The sequence below is a fragment of the Hemicordylus capensis genome, chromosome 3 (genome assembly GCF_027244095.1).
Source record: "Hemicordylus capensis ecotype Gifberg chromosome 3, rHemCap1.1.pri, whole genome shotgun sequence".
NCBI lineage: Eukaryota > Metazoa > Chordata > Lepidosauria > Squamata > Cordylidae > Hemicordylus > Hemicordylus capensis.
The window spans coordinates 120473572-120493160 of record NC_069659.1 but is presented as its reverse complement, the minus strand read 5'-3'; the positions used below and the strand labels follow the sequence as shown (position 1 = coordinate 120493160).

Here is a 19589-nt window from a genome sequence, read left to right as displayed (position 1 = left end):
ATCAGCCAGTTAAATTGCTTTCATTGGCAGATCAGAAATTAAAGTGGTAATTTCATGATAGTTGGAACTCCCCACCCCCTGAATTGCCTGTGGTTTGGGTGTTCAGGCAGGGCAGTGATGTGACCGGGTGGCACTTTAGTTATCAAGGTATTGTACATTGTTTCATACTAATGAAATAACAAGAGCCAATCATGTGATTAAAATAGCTGGATATTTTTAATAAAAGGTGAGAAACATAAAACTATCAAAGATAATAGTAGCCTATACCATGAAAACAGCCATTATTGTTAACAGCACAAAAGTTATCCCCAAAGTATAAAAACAACCCCTACAGCAATAAACAAACAAACAAATATTCCTGCAACATAAACAGACCCACTGTCCCTTTCAAAGGTTTCTATAACTTTCAAATGTATACAGCTCATGTCCTGGTGTGTTTAGAATCTGATTATTTAGATTCATCACCAACTGTTGGTTCAGTGTATGGAGTCACCAATACAATGTGACTTTTGGGCAGTGATGGAACAGGCTCCCTGGGATTGGTCACGTCTTCAGAGAAGTTATCCATCTGGAGAATCACAGATGGGTTTTCAATGTGTTGCACGTCCAATGGGCTCTCGATGGTCACAGAAGCAGATTCCTCTGGCTTTGGGGTTTTAGGCACTAAGGACAATGAACACTTTTGACAAAGAGTGGTTTCACTTGCCCTTGCAGATGCCTCTGTTGCCAGTGCTGACATTTTCTTGACTGCCAAATGGTTATTGCACAGAATAAAACATCCGCTCAAGATCTGGGAAATAGCAGAAATCAGCCCAATCGGAAGCGCAGCTCCAACATATTGGTATTCTGGTTTATGTGGTAAATGGAAATCTTCAGGGAAGAAAATTGGTGCTTCTGACAAGACAGAAACCATATTCCAAACAATTGGAATGAAGACACCTATTCCTGATGATAAATTTAGAAGGCCTGCAATCAAAAAAAGGTTGGAAACATGTTTTCTCTGTTTTTGCTTCTTATATATATTTAAGAAGGCCACAGAGAGAAAGCCTGTTTGCACTGCCCCCGCAATGGTAGCGAGTACCATGAGATTCTGGGCAGCTATAATCTCACTGGGGAGGAAGGTGTGTAGGTTGCTGAGTTCTGTACAGTTCATGAGATTTTGCTCATCAACAATAGACGGATCTTCATCAACACGGCAGGTCTCCCAAATCCCAATCCAAGCAATGCTGGTTCCACCATAGTGGTTACTAACGTGCCACACTCTCCACTGGACAAGGATTGCGGATGTCATACACATAAGCCATCCACTAAGGCTCAGGAAAAAGGCACAAAGTTGAAAGAAGCTGACCTCAGCCAGGCATTTCTTAATTTTTAATACTGCACCAGTTGATACTACGGTATTGATTACGACGTCGCCCATCTTGGAAACTGCAGATTTACTGGAAAAAACACACACACATATGTATATGCCATTATACACATGTAAGTACATCTTTTAAAGTTTGGACAAGGAATTGCACCAATAAGAACCCTGTTCAGCTTTGAACTTTGTTCTAGAACATCACATATCCCACCTGCAAACGTAAGAATGGAAGTCTGCTGCCTCTTCCATTATAAGTGTCAGGAACTGTTTCCCCACCTTTGAATGCAGACTTCTTGAAGCTACTTAAACTGCCCCACCACCAAGCTCCCAACAGTCCTTTTACAAGGAAGTAGAAAGGGCTCCTGGGAAAGCGGTCAACAGGTCAAGATTCAAATACTAGGCTGAAAGGTTACGTGCCCAGAAAAGGAGCGGATTCTATACTTTGAGCAGCATCTGCACCCACCCACACAGTTTTGGCTATATTGATTACTGTGAATGGTTTTGCTGCAGTTTTCTCTCACAGACATCTAACCAAAGTCACTGAGGTCATTCACACAACCAAAACCTGTGTTGTAGCAGGGTTTGGCAGGTGTGTACCATGTGCTCCCAATTTTGTGATTAAGCAAGGTAGGTGGAAACCCGGGTAGAAGTGATTCTGTGGAAACAATGTAGGAGGAAAACCTGGGTAGGGTTTCCCACAACCCTGCTTCCACACAATCACTTCTACCCAGGATTTCCTCTTTACCTTGCTCCTCACAACTGAAAATTGGGAGTGCACACAGTTCCCCAAACTGGGAAGAACCCAGTTTTTGATTGTGTGAATGACCTCAACGAATGGCCTAGGGGCATAGCAAGGTTGGAGTGGATTTTAAAATGGCCCACTCCCCTCACTGAAGTTCAGCTCATGAAGTAAATAAATCTTAAATGAGGCTGAATAGTGCTAAGAAAAAGCGTGTGTGTATGTGTGTGTGTATATATACACATACATACACACACACACCCCTATGTGCCACAATAGAATATCATCCTAAATTATTTTTTCCAAGGTTTTGTAAATTGTGGACGATGCAAGTCATTAAATGGTACTAGAGAAATACATGCTGTTCTGGTAGCTTCTGGTAACTTAACCCTCACATCAATTTCGGAGTATGAATACAACTGGAGGATGTCAAGGCGGGTGCGTGGCTGGGGGGGTCAGTCATGTGACTAGCCTCGGTCGGGGGGGGGCAAGGCAATGGGCCCCAGACAACTCTCTCCCCTTGCCCTATTATAGTTACGTTCCTGGAATGGCCTTTTCTCAGCAGCCTTCAGTTGTTATATTTTAAAGGGTGTGGGGGAGGAGGGCAGTCAATCAGTCAAAAGAGAGGGAGGAGTTCACATATGCAAAGACAGGGAGAATGAATCAGAGGTAGAGGAGTGTAGGTTTAGCTGGACCAGAAGCAGCCTGGAAAGCTGTGAGTCCAAGCAATTGTTCTCTTTGGGAATCTGAGGCAGGATCAGCAGTTTTGCTGTCTGCAGCAGAAATCCATGGCTTCAGCTATGCTCTACCTGTAGTCTTGGAAATACAACCCATTATTACATGAACGTAATTCTCAAGTGCTTCCTTAGCCAATGGAAAAGCAGCAGCACTACCACTGGACTTCTTACTCTTTGAGAAGGCGGGAGCGCTTCACAGCAAATACTTACATGTATCTGCCAAGTACTGTAGCATGTACCAGTATGTATGGCTCAAGACCGTAGCGTACAAAGATCCAGGTCTTCAAGCTGCCTTCCTCGCCTGAAGGAAGACCTGTGAGCGTTTGAGCTGGGCGCCACGGCAACCCCTCTGTAGAGTTCTGAGCTGGTAATAGGTAAGAATGTTGCCAACTGCCCTGCTAACTGCTAACTGTAAAAGGGGCACATTTTTTAAAGGGGAGACGGTCCTATTTTTCATGAGTGGAGAGCAAGTGTGCCTATTCAATTTAGCATCGCAGCCTTCCCAGAGGATCTTGTTAATGTCTCCCTTGGGCTTCTTTTTAGAGGAGGCAGCCTTCTGGGATAGGAATTGTTTTCATTTTCCTTTTGCTATCTAAGATGCCTTGAGACATTTTTGTTGTTGCAAATTAGGGGTGTGTGTGTGATTTGTAATCACAACCAAATGAAAGTACATGAAGGCCTGACTGCCTGACTTAAGAGCCCCTGGTGGCGCAGTGGTAAAACTGCCGCCCTGTAACCAGAAGGTTACAAGTTCAATCCTGACCAGGGGCTCAAGGTTGACTCAGCCTTCCGAGGTGCTTCCAGCTATAGAGCAGTATATAAATGTAAGTGCTATTGCTATTTAGATTATAACATTTCAAACTGAACATGGGGAGGGAATAGTGAATTTCTATGTATACATTAGGAGTTAGCCTCTTATTTATTTATTTATTTATTTATTTATTTAGGTTTTTATACTGCCTCACCCAGATGGCTCTTGGCAGTTCAAAAATATACCTATCTTTCCCTTCTTGAACTATGGATCTAAAAAATGTTAGCCTAATTTTAAATGATCACAGAATAAAAAATATCAAGTGCAAGTTGTTGCCTCATTCATTTCCCTGACTTATTTTCTAATACAAATAAAGTTATTGTCACCCATCGTTTTCTGTATCTGTGCCTGAACAGCATTAGACAGTGTGAATTAATGGGTGTTTTCAGGAACAGCAGCAGCAATAGGGTCATGTTGTCATTGCTTCCTATTATCTCAGAGTCGTGGATTGCCTCACGCTTGGTGTCAAAATAAGGCCATCAACAATAAGAGGGTGTTGCTGCAAATCTGGGGGGGGGGTTCCCCCAGTATGTATAATGTGAATTACGTTCCTCCCCAGAGTCACCTCCCAACAGTTTGCGGCATTCCAAAAAGGCACCCTTTTGCACCAGTGCAACACTAGTCTGGACCTCGAACTTCTGACTTAGCAGAAATGCAGCATTAGTTTGGATGGCAGTCACTTTCTTGGAAGTGATTTCCCTGCAATTGGTATGTACACATGTTTAAGGAGGAGGCATTTGAGCTTGCCTGCCTTTGGGTTCTGGCTGTAAAGAATCCAAAACCACTTTGTCAGTAAAAGGAAGTCAAGCAAAGGTGATACTACTTATTGGAATATTTTAAACCATCCATAAATGAAGATTTATATAGAATAGCATATAGAGTGTGTAACCAATGAAGCAGCAAAGTGATCCAGCCATTCATCCCACTAGCATGTCCTATTAGTAAAACAGACAACCTATATCCAAAGACACTGACCATTTCTTTCTGTTCAGAAGTTAGCTCTTCCATGGAGGAACGAGTGTCTAGACTGGTATGCTTACCTGTAAAAATGGTCTCATTGGGCACATTTCTGTTTTCACTTAGCGGCTGCAGTGGCAGAACACCTGAATGAGAATGAGAAAGTCCCACTGACCAACAGTAGAATGGCTGATAAGATCCCAGCAGGAACAGCAGCACCAACTCTCTGCTCTTCTGCCAGAGGCGTAACTAGGGAAAATAGCGCCTAGGGCAAGCACTGAAATTGCGCCCCTGTCCAAACAGGAATGATGGGACTTGTAGTCAACAATATCTGGAAATCCTTGTTAAAAGGAACACTGTACCATCTAGACATGGTTGTTGATCAAAACCTGAAAACATGAGCCATCTCTGTAAAAGACTTAGAACAACAGTCAGGAGTTATGTGAGGATTCCAAGTGTCATTTTCTCTGTCTCATCTCATTCTTTTTAAAAAACACGACTTTGTCCTAGAGGATCACCTGCCCAAATAGCCACTAGCAAAATAGGGGAAGAAGAAGGTGGTGGTGGGGTGTCTATAAACCAGTGAATGATTCCTGCCAGCCTTTGTCTTATGATGACTGTTGGCTCATGATGGGGTGGGTATATGTGCATTCACCACACCAGTGCTTCGTTTGACACCAAGAGGGAGGAGGATACATTAGTTTGCCACACTAGAAAGAGGCATTTGCAACAGGAGCAGACAGCCAAGTTCTGCCAGGGCCAAAACCAGCCCCTGCCAGACTAAGAAATCATTGTAATTTGCCCCTTCCTGTCACAAGCAGTGTGCTGTTCTTTTATTATTGATTCTAACTCTCAAATATCCCGGTCATGGATGGAAAAATTCAGGGTCAATTGACAAGAGAGACATTTTCTACATGGAAGTTTCTTCTGTGCAGGTGTTGTGCAGAAACCCATGTGTAGTGACCGCCAGGGGCATAGCAAGGTTAGAATGGGCCAAGATGAGATTTTAAAATGGGGCCCCAGCCCCTCAAAGTCCAGGGCCTCCACACATCCCAGGCCCCTAAGGATTTAAGTCTGATATTTCAAAGTAAGTATGCTGCCTGGAAATACATTTCACTGAATACACACATGCACACTTCACAGTATATAGTGATATACATTGAGTACTATATATTTAATGCCTAGAACACACTAGCAACGCTAATTATTAAAATGGCCCCCTCGCAGCAGATTAGCAAAGGAGACTTTCAACCATCCAGGGTGAGCCTATGTTTGTTTTCTCAGAATTCTGAACAAATTCAGTAAAGTTTGATTCCTGGAGGTTTTTCACACGAGGCTTTTAAAGTGCTTTAACACACATCTCCTCTGGAATGGAGGTGCTGCATTCACGTTGGCCAGATTTACCCTGAAGTCCCTGCAAGTTATTGGAGAGAAGTTCACACACAAGAAAAATAAAATAAAATAAAATAAAAGCACAACACATGCTTCACAGTTCTCACTCAGACCTTCTGGGTTGCAAAACAACTTGACCATAAGTGTATTTATAAATGAATGAGAGAATGAATGAATAAATAAATATTTGTTCCAGACGTTTTTGTAATTTTCTGACATGAAACAAGCCACTTATAGGCCTTAGATAGTTTTTGATTTTAAAGCCAGCACATATCCCAGTCTGTTTTAAATGAAATATTCAGAGACTTCTCAGTCTCGCCCCACCCCCCATATCAGAGCCCTATGGCAAGCAGATCCCTATATATGGGGGTAACCACAAAAAGGAATTCACAGCCTACCTTGCAAAAGCTGTGCTGGATGGTCTGGTCTGCTGCAGGGAGGGTCTGCTGCAGGGAGCTCTGCCAGCCTCCTTCCTGCCTTTCTTGGGGCCTGCCGAGTTCAGGCTTCAGGGAGGCCTACTCGGAGGCCTCTCTGGAAGCCCCGCCCAGCCAACCATCAGCTGAGAGGCGGGGAGAGAAGAGCTCTGCAGTTTGCAGGCTGCTCCGATCCTAGGCCTCGCTGCCGATCCTAGGCCGGAGCTGGAGGCAAGTGGCTGAGCGCCCTGGGGCTGGGCAGGTGGGCAATGGGGTGGGGGTGGCAGGGACTGGCGTGGCGCCCCCACATTGGTGGTGCCTAGGGCACGTGCCCTCCCCCCCACCCCCAGTTCTGCCTATGTCTTCTGCACTTCAAGGCATGTTGAATGTAGGAGGGGAAGTGATATTCTGCTTGGGTACTACAGAGTAAAACTCCCAGCTGACAAGAAGCAAGATGCAAACACCTGCAACTACATCCAAGAATCCCCCCAGGAGGGGGGAAATGGATAATCTGAGTTCTGCAAATAATTCTCATAGAAATCTGTAAATTATTTGGGAAAGTATCATTATGTGGAATCAATGGAGTTACTTTCTAGTAATTTATTCCAAGCTTTGCCGAGGCCCTCTGCTTTCCCCCTGTGGTGGAGGTGAGAGAAAGGGGGCAGAAGGAGAAAACAAAAGCCCATGCAAGGAAAGGGGTGGCGGGGGCTGGGGGGGGGGATAGTAGTTTAACTAGATAAGTGCCAGAGTGCTCATAGACTGTCCTTATGACACCTGCGTCCAGAACCAGGAAATTACTTACTAGAAATTGCCAGGCCTTGCTCCTCCCAACTTTGGCTTCAGAATTCTCACTGGGCAGACTCAGTTATGCTTTCAGCTAACCCCCTTAGTTACTTTCAGCAAAAGGCACCAGTCCAGTATGTACCTGAAGTTTGGGGTAATACTAAAAAGACATCAAACATTTTAAAAATATACATTCTATGTGGTGAAAAACATAGCCAGCACGTTTTAGGAGTTAAAAATGTAAAGTGAGGTATCTCATCCATTTTGCAACAGGTTTGCGCCAAATTCAGAGAAGTCGTGCCTCTCATCCCCTAGTTGATGTGTTCATGATTTCAGAGAGATTAGGTGGATACCTTTCACTTTATAAGCAACAGAATGTTCAAGGCTTATAATGACAGAATGTTGGAAATACTCACCTGAACTTTACTGGCATGATTGTGCCACTATAATCCTCAGCATTCACCTCATGAAAATAAGGAGAAGGACGTGACTGTGTGCACATTATTTAGGGGGCATGGCTAAGGACCTGGGAGGTGTGGCACACAGTTCTAACTGCAAGCATGCCCCAAATAGAAAGCAGTTATCAGGTAGCTGAGCTCTGGACGACAGTCACTAGGAGCCAAGAAGGTTAGACACTGAAGCCAGAATAGGAGAGGAGAGCTGGTCTTGTGGTAGCAAGCATGACTTGTCCCCATAGCTAAGCAGGGTCTGCCCTGGTTGCATCTGAATGGGAAGCTTGATGTGTGAGCACTGCAAGATATTCCCCTCGGGATGAAGCTGCTCTGGGAAGAACAGAAGGTTTCAAGTTCCCTCCCTGGCTTCTCCAAGATAGGACAAGATTTTTTTGGGATTTTTTTTATAAGAAAAGATTTTTTTTATTGTACCAACAAACTACCAAAGCATACAGTATGTTGCTAAAGCACAATTATATAAAACGTGGTTGTTTGTACATCATATATCTACAAAGATTTACACACAAGGATTTGGAAACCAACAGGGTTATAAAGTATATGCAGGCAGTACTGTAACTCGGGGATGGGGGATTACAAGGCACATCAGGTAATCGGGGGGGTGGTTTACGTCCAACGTCCATTTCCATAATTTGTCCCATTGCTGTTGAGAAGAGATACACTTGTCTTTTTGCACATAACCATACAAACTTTTCCTGAAGAGATTTACTGTCTCATGCATGTGAACCTCTTGGTCACATCTTCCCTCCCTATTCCTATGTAGGAGCTGTTGGAAATGAACTTCCATGGCATTGACCTTTTGCACCAACTGTCCTAATGACCACTAGGGGCATTGGGAGTAGAGATAGTGAGTAAGGGTCTCCCTATCTGTCCCTACTCTATGACCCCTGAACTGACTCTGCAGCACTTCCTGTGCTGAGTCACAATCCTTCCTTTCCTCCTCGAGAGCAGATGGAAACATCTCTCTCTCTCCTTACCTATCCATTATGTAGTCCTTTAGATTAGATATAGGTCTTTCCCATCTACGTGTATTTAACCAATAAATATTTCGTGTTTAGTCATACAAGGATCTCCATGTGTTTTCTCTAAATAGCTGCAATATCCAAACCATCCTCTGCTACCTACTCTGTAACTGGATTGTGTGCTCATTCCTTAGTGCTCTGCTGCTTTACATATTGTGGGTAAAAATCAACAACTTCTAACGGAATTGCATAAATGACATACAGGTTTACTAACCTGATTACGAGAAGGGGAACGTTCCAATTCCCTAGTATGAGGGCACCTGTTCCATCCCGTTTCCTTGAAGGTTTCTTTCTGGGACCTTGAAAAGAGGTTCTATCGCTCAAACCCGAGGTTAGTTCTTCCCAAGTCTGTTTTTCCAAATCAGGCCACTCTAACAACTTGCTTACTCCCTGCCACACTCTTTTGGCTACCACACACTCTTTTAAGAAATGTGAATGGGTTTCCCTGAATGTTTTGCCTAGCTCACTAGCTTTCTGTTTACAGGTAATTTTAGGGCACTCTTGCTGGTCCTCTGGGAGCCCTAGCTTAGCCGCATTAAGCGGTAGTACTTGGTGGTATAAACGCCACCTCGTTTCCCATAAATGGAAAGGGACCCTTTTCTCCTTAAAAAGAGCGATAGGGTGATCAGGTTGCAACAAGTACTGTGAAGTGCGGTGTTTGTAGCGTTTACGTTCTAAATCAAGTTTTTAAAAACCCACTTCTAGAATCTCTCCATAAATTGTTTCCCCTAGCTGCTTAACTGAGAAGGATCCTTTAAATAGATCCGGTTCAACCTTCCATTTTTTAAAGTGTGAATAGCTGCCCTGCAAAATAGGGTTGCAGGGCAGGTAGGGCTACGCCTCCCCGCTCAACCTCCTTAAATGCTACCGCATGGGCCAAAAGGAAGGACGCTGTGTGCCATACTAGACAGAAGATCTGGCTTTCAACTCTCTGAAGGAGATCGAGCGGAGGAGGGTAGACTACCACCAGGTTATGCACCCGGGGTATCAGGTAAGTCCGGATGTAAACCGCTTTCTGGTACATGGCAAGGCTCCATTTTTTCCACATGGTGATTTTAAGCATTACTTTTTCTTCCCAATCTGTCCAATTCCCTCCCCCCCCCAGACTTTTTCCTTAATCCCATATTCAATCCCCAAAATGTTTACTGTACCTACCCACTTCAGCTTAAACCCTGGGGCCCCTTTGCTTTTACATTCAGAGATGGGTAGTCATGAGAGTTGCTGGCGTCCAGGGTCCATTTTAACAAATACACTTTTGTCAGCATTTAATTCTGAACCCGAGATCTTGCCATATTCCCAGAAGAGGTCTAGTATTACAGAGATTTCATTTTCATTCGATAACAGTAATGTAATATCATCGGCATGAGCTACAAATTTTACCCTAAACTCAGAATGCGGTTCTGAGTGGACTGGTGGTTCAGCTATCCCATCACTCTCCCTCCTCCTCCCTCCCGGGAAGATCTCGCAGGGCGGAGGGATAGAGACCATGAGTCCTCGCAGATGGAGTTCTCTCTGAACCCTGATCAGGATCGGATCCAGGGCAAAACCATAAAGTAATGGGCTCAGTGGGCATCCTTGGCGGACACCCAAATGCAAAGTGATCGGGTCGCCCCGCCATCCATTAATCTGCGCTGTCACCTTTGCATTCACATAGAGCAGCTGTATCCAAGTAACGAAGAAGGGTGGTATACCTTTAGCTTTCAACAATGTCCACAGGTCATTGTGGTTCACTTTGTCAGAGGCCTTAACTTGATCCAATAAGAGGAGGTGACCTTTCCAACTATCATTCTGTATAGAGTAAAAAAATTCTCGCAGCAGATACCCCGGACAGTGAAATCTACATACATTAGTCTGCCCTGATCAATTTCTAACACCCTCTCGATTTTGAGATCAGGTCTGTCTTTAAACAATATCGCTACCCCTGCATTGCCGCTCCCATCGTAGGACCAGAAGGATGGGCCCACTGTCCATTGCTGTTGTGCCGAAAAGTGGTGGCTCTCATTTTCAAAATGGGTCTCTTGCAGAACATAGATGTGATAGTTCCATTTTGTTAAAAAGTGTAGGATCTCTTGCCTACGATTTGGTGACCTTAATCCATTAACATTCCATGTAAGTATATTATAGGAATTGGCCATACAACCCATGATAGGAGGGTGTTATGTGTAAGGCAAGGACCCATTCAGACAAAGAGTCGCTGTTCACATAGAAGCAAGGCAATAGAATGATAGGCATTTGTTCCTCAGATCTCGGATCATGTCGAGTATTGTTCAAAGGGGCTTATTGGGTTAATTCAACCCTTACCTCCACAGAGAACAACAGTCTCCAAGGGACACCATCTGTAACCTGCCCGTGAGGTAGGAGCGGAACCACTGCAGAGCAGTGCTTCTCACCCCCAACGCCCTCAGACGCTCCAGAAGGATACTATGGTCAATAGTATCGAAAGCCACCGAAAGGTCCAAAAGGACCAACAGAGTCACACTTCCTCTGTCAATTCCCACTTGGAGATCATCCATCAGGCCGACCAAGGCAGTCTCCACTCCATAGCCAGCCTGGAAGCCAGTTTGAAATGGGTCTAGATAATCAGTTTCCCCCAAGACTGTCTAGAGCTGGGAGGTCACCCTCTCAATTACCTTGCCCAGCCACGAAAGGTTGGAGACAGGCCTGTAGTTACTCAGCTTTGAGGGATCCAAGGTAGGCGTCTTCAGAAGCAGCCTAATAATTGCCTCCTTAAGACTAGGAGGCATCCTACCTTCCCTCAGAGATGAATTTATAATCTCTACCAGGCCTTCTTCAACAACTGCTCTGCCAGATAGTATAAGCCATGTTGGGCAAAGGTCAAGAGGACAGGGGGTGGGCCTCACCATTCCAATCAGCTTGTCCAAAATATATCCCTGAGGGTCACACAACCCTTCCCCTTACTCACTAGATGGCACAGCAGGTTTTTGGATAATTGAATTACATCTAAGTGACCATGAATAATATGATGGGGAATACTTTGGCTACATCTATGCTGAATTCCAGCATTGGTAGGGTGCTGAAAACCATCAAATTCTTCACTTCTTAAGCATCCAGGAGGGCAAATGGTTAATCCCCTATTGTATCCTGTTGAACAGAGGGGGGTGTTTGTGAGTAAAGCACAAGTGATGTCAGGTGTAGGCATGCAGCAACGATTTCCCAACTAAAGAGAGTCGTCTAAGAAGGCAAAGTTTTGTAGTGAAGTCTGCAGTGCACCAGTTCAATATAAGGGAAACCTGCACACCCAGCACCATTGGAAGAGTTGGGTTCTTGTCATAATAGAGAAGCTTCTCTAATGCCCAAGTTTGGTACAGCAGCAGGTGAAAGACCTAGCAGAGGGCTGCAATTGCAACATTTGCAGTGGTGCTGTCTAATAGCAAAGACTCCCAGTCAATGCAACCATAGATGCCCAACAATGCAACCACTGACCTGTACTTCCTCCCCCCTGCACTGTCACTCAAATTCCACCCTCTCACCATGCTTAAGTGTTGCTTGGAGTGACACTTTAAAAAAACAACCCATTTATATCCCTCTTTTCCTCTGAGGAGCTCAGAGTAGTGTACATGGTTATTTTTATCCTCACAACAATCCTCTGAAGGAGGTTAGGCTGAGACACACACGACTGGACCAGAATCACCCAGTGATTTTCATGGTTGAATTGGGATTCAAACTCAGGACTTCCTCGTCCTAGTCTAACACTCTAACAACTAAGCTATGCTGGCTGGGGAAAGATTCTGCCTGTGATTCAGAATGCTGGTGCCCCAGTGTGCTGTATCCCAGGGAGAATCTCCCTCTGAGTCCAGCATCTTTCACTTCATAAATAAGTTGAAAGCTTGAATATGGGCTGCATTAGCCTCTTCAGACAACATCTGTCTTCACTGTATGGCTCTGCAGTGGACTTCTGGGGATGCTGTGCCAGTGACAGCATCCATGGATATCTACCATCTGAAGATGGCTTATGTTGCAAGCAGTGGCCAACATGATCTACAGTTTTACAATGACAGAAGGAGGACTACAAAGGGGTGAGGGTCCACAAATGAAGCTTCTGTGTTCCTGCACCAAAGGCTTCGTTCCAAAGTGGACTGAACTGGGGGGGGGGGGGGGACGACGACACGCTATTTGCACATCTCCTCTGAAAAGCCCTGTCTGCTTGTATAAATCTGTCCCTGAGGGCTGAGCAACATCAGGAACATATTTATACAAGAGGATAAGACTTTTGGAAGGAAGAAGTAGGGAGGAGATGTGACAAGCACTCTCCCCTTCTGCTGCATGAAGAAGCCTTCAGTGCAGGCACACTGAAGGCTTCTTGTGGCCCCACAGCCTTCTTACCATTGCCAGAGGGCTGCAGTTCATATTGGCCACTATTTCTACACTGGTAAATTTTTATTCTAAATTTTAGTTAAAATTTAGTAGGGCCACCAGTGTTCAAATTCAGACAATTGGAAGACAGATCTAGTATGCAGCCACCAGGGGACCCTCTTTGGCCTACACTACAGTATAAAGAAGATACAAGTGGGAGATTCCATGTATTTGGCACTGGAGGGTTGCCAGTTTTGCAACAGATCTTCGCTTTTAAGAGCTGTCTTAAAGCAACCTCAAAGTATTGTTGACAGGCAAAAAGCAGCTTTGAAAGCGATGGCCAAATGCCCTTCTCCCCACACTATTTGATTGGGGTTTTTTCTGGTTGCTATATTTTTTAGAAAAGGAAGATGGAGGTACAATATTCCTTTTAGTGACATGCATGGTTTGGCAACAAGGTAGGCAAGATGTTAAGCAGGCCTTTCCAGGCATGCAATAAAATAAGCATCCACCTGGTTAATTTTTGCTTTTCAGACAGCTCTTTCAGGAATAGGGTCAGTATAAAATCTGACACTCCTTTTGGCACTTTTGTTGAAAACTAGTAGATTATTGCTCAATAGTTATTGCTCAACAGAACTACAATAACTGCAGTTATTGTTGAATAATACTAAGCATTGTGTCATTCAGCAACTTAGTAATATTTTGTATGATGAACATTTATTTGACTCTTCCTCCCTCTAGTGTCTGTTCTGTAGTACAACACAAAATATGACAGATCCTAACCGGTACATTTATTCTGTTAAGTAGTTGCACATAGCAAACAGTCAGCATCCTCACTAACTGTGTGCAGGCTCTGTGTGCAAAGGTGGAACAAATTTTAGCCAATCTGCCCTTGCCCTGAAAGTGCTCATACAAACATATAAAACATACAAGAATATGTCCCTTTTGCCCCTGTGCAGCCCCCAAGGACATATTTATGTATATTAAACAGCACTTCTGGGAGAAGAAGAGATGGTGAAAATCAGCCCCACCCCTGCCCACTAGTGTTCCCTGTAAAAGGGATTCCCAGATGTGGTTGACTATATCCCATAATACCCAAAGGCCACTGCAGCTGAAGATGATGTAGTTGATAACTTCTGGGAATCACTGCTACAGGGAACATGGCCCCTGCTCAGTGCGGCTCTAGGTTGCATGCAATTTATGTGCTTTGCATGCAGGTATCTTGCACGCAGTACCTCCATATGGTTAGTGAGAACATTAGTCCATGGTTCTTATCATAAATATCATCTCGCTTTGTCTTTTCTAGCTTTAGAATCTAATTATCCCTTCTATCATTTTGGATAGTTAATTGCTTTCATTGGCAGATCAGCCAGTTAAATTGCTTTCATTGGCAGATCAGAAATTAAAGTGGTAATTTCATGATAGTTGGAACTCCCCACCCCCTGAATTGCCTGTGGTTTGGGTGTTCAGGCAGGGCAGTGATGTGACCGGGTGGCACTTTAGTTATCAAGGTATTGTACATTGTTTCATACTAATGAAATAACAAGAGCCAATCATGTGATTAAAATAGCTGGATATTTTTAATAAAAGGTGAGAAACATAAAACTATCAAAGATAATAGTAGCCTATACCATGAAAACAGCCATTATTGTTAACAGCACAAAAGTTATCCCCAAAGTATAAAAACAACCCCTACAGCAATAAACAAACAAACAAACAAACAAACAAATATTCCTGCAACATAAACAGACCCACTATCCCTTTCAAAGGTTTCTATAACTTTCAAATGTATACAGCTCATGTCCTGGTGTGTTTAGAATCTGATTATTTAGATTCATCACCAACTGTTGGTTCAGTGTATGGAGTCACCAATACAATATGACTTTCGGGCAGTGATGGAACAGGCTCCCTGGGATTGGTCACGTCTTCAGAGAAGTTATCCATCTGGAGAATCACAGATGGGTTTTCAATGTGTTGCACGTCCAATGGGCTCTCGATGGTCACAGAAGCAGATTCCTCTGGCTTTGGGGTTTTAGGCACTAAGGACAATGAACACTTTTGACAAAGAGTGGTTTCACTTGCCCTTGCAGATGCCTCTGTTGCCAGTGCTGACATTTTCTTGACTGCCAAATGGTTATTGCACAGAATAAAACATCCGCTCAAGATCTGGAAAACAGCAGAAATCAGCCCAATCGGAAGCGCAGCTCCAACATATTGGTATTCTGGTTGATGTGGTAAATGGAAATCTTCAGGGAAGAAAATTGGTGCTTCTGACAAGACAGAAACCATATTCCAAACAATTGGAATGAAGACACCTATTCCCGATGACAAATTTATAAGGCCTGCAATCAAAAAAAGGTTGGAAACATGTTTTCTCTGTTTTTGCTTCTTATATATATTTAAGAAGGCCACAGAGAGAAAGCCTGTTTGCACTGCCCCCGCAATGGTAGCGAGTACCATGAGATTCTGGGCAGCTATAATCTCACTGGGGAGGAAGGTGTGTAGGTTGCTGAGTTCTGTACAGTTCATGAGATTTTGCTCATCAACAATAGACGGAGCTTCATCAACACGGCAGGTCTCCCAAATCCCAATCCAAGCAATGCTGGTTCCACCATAGTGGTTACTAACGTGCCACACTCTCCACTGGACAAGGATTGCGGATGTCATACACATAAGCCATCCACTAAGGCTCAGGAAAAAGGCACAAAGTTGAAAGAAGCTGACCTCAGCCAGGCATTTCTTAATTTTTAATACTGCACCAGTTGATACTACGGTATTGATTACGACGTCGCCCATCTTGGAAACTGCAGATTTACTGGAAAAAACACACACACATATGTATATGCCATTATACACATGTAAGTACATCTTTTAAAGTTTGGACAAGGAATTGCACCAATAAGAACCCTGTTCAGCTTTGAACTTTGTTCTAGAACATCACATATCCCACCTGCAAACGTAAGAATGGAAGTCTGCTGCCTCTTCCATTATAAGTGTCAGGAACTGTTTCCCCACCTTTGAATGCAGACTTCTTGAAGCTACTTAAACTGCCCCACCACCAAGCTCCCAACAGTCCTTTTACAAGGAAGTAGAAAGGGCTCCTGGGAAAGCGGTCAACAGGTCAAGATTCAAATACTAGGCTGAAAGGTTACGTGCCCAGAAAAGGAGCGGATTCTATACTTTGAGCAGCATCTGCACCCACCCACACAGTTTTGGCTATATTGATTACTGTGAATGGTTTTGCTGCAGTTTTCTCTCACAGACATCTAACCAAAGTCACTGAGGTCATTCACACAACCAAAACCTGTGTTGTAGCAGGGTTTGGCAGGTGTGTACCATGTGCTCCCAATTTTGTGATTAAGCAAGGTAGGTGGAAACCCGGGTAGAAGTGATTCTGTGGAAACAATGTAGGAGGAAAACCTGGGTAGGGTTTCCCACAACCTTGCTTCCACACAATCATTTCTACCCAGGATTTCCTCTTACCTTGCTCCTCACAACTGAAAATTGGGAGTGCACACAGTTCCCCAAACTGGGAAGAACCCAGTTTTTGATTGTGTGAATGACCTCAACGAATGGCCTAGGGGCATAGCAAGGTTGGAGTGGATTTTAAAATGGCCCACTCCCCTCACTGAAGTTCAGCTCATGAAGAAAATAAATCTTAAATGAGGCTGAATAGTGCTAAGAAAAAGTGTGTGTGTATGTGTGTGTGTATATATACACATACATACACACACACACCCCTATGTGCCACAATAGAACATCATCCTAAATTATTTTTTCCAAGGTTTTGTAAATTGTGGACGATGCAAGTCATTAAATGGTACTAGAGAAATACATGCTGTTCTGGTAGCTTCTGGTAACTTAACCCTCACATCAATTTCGGAGTATGAATACAACTGGAGGATGTCAAGGCAGGTGCGTGGCTGGGGGGGTCAGTCATGTGACTAGCCTCGGTCGGGGGGGGGCAAGGCAATGGGCCCCAGACAACTCTCTCCCCTTGCCCTATTATAGTTACGTTCCTGGAATGGCCTTTTCTCAGCAGCCTTCAGTTGTTATATTTTAAAGGGTGTGGGGGAGGAGGGCAGTCAATCAGTCAAAAGAGAGGGAGGAGTTCACATATGCAAAGACAGGGAGAATGAATCAGAGGTAGAGGAGTGTAGGTTTAGCTGGACCAGAAGCAGCCTGGAAAGCTGTGAGTCCAAGCAATTGTTCTCTTTGGGAATCTGAGGCAGGATCAGCAGTTTTGCTGTCTGCAGCAGAAATCCATGGCTTCAGCTATGCTCTACCTGTAGTCTTGGAAATACAACCCATTATTACATGAACGTAATTCTCAAGTGCTTCCTTAGCCAATGGAAAAGCAGCAGCACTACCACTGGACTTCTTACTCTTTGAGAAGGCGGGAGCGCTTCATAGCAAATACTTACATGTATCTGCCAAGTACTGTAGCATGTACCAGTATGTATGGCTCAAGACCGTAGCGTGCAAAGATCCAGGTCTTCAAGCTGCCTTCCTCGCCTGAAGGAAGACCTGTGAGCGTTTGAGCTGGGCACCACGGCAACCCCTCTGTAGAGTTCTGAGCTGGTAATAGGTAAGAATGTTGCCAACTGCCCTGCTAACTGCTAACTGTAAAAGGGGCACATTTTTTAAAGGGGAGACGGTCCTATTTTTCATGAGTGGAGAGCAAGTGTGCCTATTCAATTTAGCATCGCAGCCTTCCCAGAGGATCTTGTTAATGTCTCCCTTGGGCTTCTTTTTAGAGGAGGCAGCCTTCTGGGATAGGAATTGTTTTCATTTTCCTTTTGCTATCTAAGATGCCTTGAGACATTTTTGTTGTTGCAAATTAGGGGTGTGTGTGTGATTTGTAATCACAACCAAATGAAAGTACATGAAGGCCTGACTGCCTGACTTAAGAGCCCCTGGTGGCGCAGTGGTAAAACTGCCGCCCTGTAACCAGAAGGTTACAAGTTCAATCCTGACCAGGGGCTCAAGGTTGACTCAGCCTTCCGAGGTGCTTCCAGCTATAGAGCGGTATATAAATGTAAGTGCTATTGCTATTTAGATTATAACATTTCAAACTGAACATGGGGAGGGAATAGTGAATTTCTATGTATACATTAGGAGTTAGCCTCTTATTTATTTATTTATTTATTTATTTATTTATTTATTTATTTAGGTTTTTATACTGCCTCACCCAGATGGCTCTTGGCAGTTCAAAAATATACCTATCTTTCCCTTCTTGAACTATGGATCTAAAAAATGTTAGCCTAATTTTAAATGATCACAGAATAAAAAATATCAAGTGCAAGTTGTTGCCTCATTCATTTCCCTGACTTATTTTCTAATACAAATAAAGTTATTGTCACCCATCGTTTTCTGTATCTGTGCCTGAACAGCATTAGACAGTGTGAATTAATGGGTGTTTTCAGGAACAGCAGCAGCAATAGGGTCATGTTGTCATTGCTTCCTATTATCTCAGAGTCGTGGATTGCCTCACGCTTGGTGTCAAAATAAGGCCATCAACAATAAGAGGGTGTTGCTGCAAATCTGGGGGGGGGGTTCCCCCAGTATGTCTAATGTGAATTACGTTCCTCCCCAGAGTCACCTCCCAACAGTTTGCGGCATTCCAAAAAGGCACCCTTTTGCACCAGTGCAACACTAGTCTGGACCTCGAACTTCTGACTTAGCAGAAATGCAGCATTAGTTTGGATGGCAGTCACTTTCTTGGAAGTGATTTCCCTGCAATTGGTATGTACACATGTTTAAGGAGGAGGCATTTGAGCTTGCCTGCCTTTGGGTTCTGGCTGTAAAGAATCCAAAACCACTTTGTCAGTAAAAGGAAGTCAAGCAAAGGTGATACTACTTATTGGAATATTTTAAACCATCCATAAATGAAGATTTATATAGAATAGCATATAGAGTGTGTAACCAATGAAGCAGCAAAGTGATCCAGCCATTCATCCCACTAGCATGTCCTATTAGTAAAACAGACAACCTATATCCAAAGACACTGACCATTTCTTTCTGTTCAGAAGTTAGCTCTTCCATGGAGGAATGAGTGTCTAGACTGGTATGCTTACCTGTAAAAATGGTCTCATTGGGCACATTTCTGTTTTCACTTAGCGGCTGCAGTGGCAGAACACCTGAATGAGAATGAGAAAGTCCCACTGACCAACAGTAGAATGGCTGATAAGATCCCAGCAGGAACAGCAGCACCAACTCTCTGCTCTTCTGCCAGAGGCGTAACTAGAGAAAATAGCGCCTAGGGCAAGCACTGAAATTGCGCCCCTGTCCAAACAGGAATGATGGGACTTGTAGTCAACAATATCTGGAAATCCTTGTTAAAAGGAACACTGTACCATCTAGACATGGTTGTTGATCAAAACCTGAAAACATGAGCCATCTCTGTAAAAGACTTAGAACAACAGTCAGGAGTTATGTGAGGATTCCAAGTGTCATTTTCTCTGTCTCATCTCATTCTTTTTAAAAAACACGACTTTGTCCTAGAGGATCACCTGCCCAAATAGCCACTAGCAAAATAGGGGAAGAAGAAGGTGGTGGTGGGGTGTCTATAAACCAGTGAATGATTCC

At 43.9% G+C, this 19589-nt stretch overlaps 2 protein-coding genes across 2 annotated transcripts; both read right to left on the bottom strand.

Annotated features, from left to right (window-relative positions):
* Positions 1 to 192: 192 nt before the first annotated feature.
* On the bottom strand, positions 193 to 3066 carry LOC128349142 (claudin-34-like). Its single transcript, XM_053305111.1, has 2 exons — positions 3050 to 3066; positions 193 to 1439 (listed from the first exon to the last, which is right to left on the bottom strand). The coding sequence occupies exon 2, from the start codon at positions 1418 to 1420 to the stop codon at positions 449 to 451; it is 972 nt and encodes a 323-aa protein (XP_053161086.1). The 5' UTR covers positions 1421 to 1439; positions 3050 to 3066; the 3' UTR covers positions 193 to 448.
* Positions 3067 to 14557: 11491 nt separating this feature from the next.
* LOC128349052 (claudin-10-like) lies at positions 14558 to 17524 on the bottom strand. Its single transcript, XM_053304932.1, has 2 exons — positions 17426 to 17524; positions 14558 to 15816 (listed from the first exon to the last, which is right to left on the bottom strand). Exon 2 carries the CDS (start codon positions 15795 to 15797, stop codon positions 14826 to 14828), a length of 972 nt encoding a protein of 323 aa, XP_053160907.1. The 5' UTR covers positions 15798 to 15816; positions 17426 to 17524; the 3' UTR covers positions 14558 to 14825.
* Positions 17525 to 19589: the final 2065 nt, after the last annotated feature.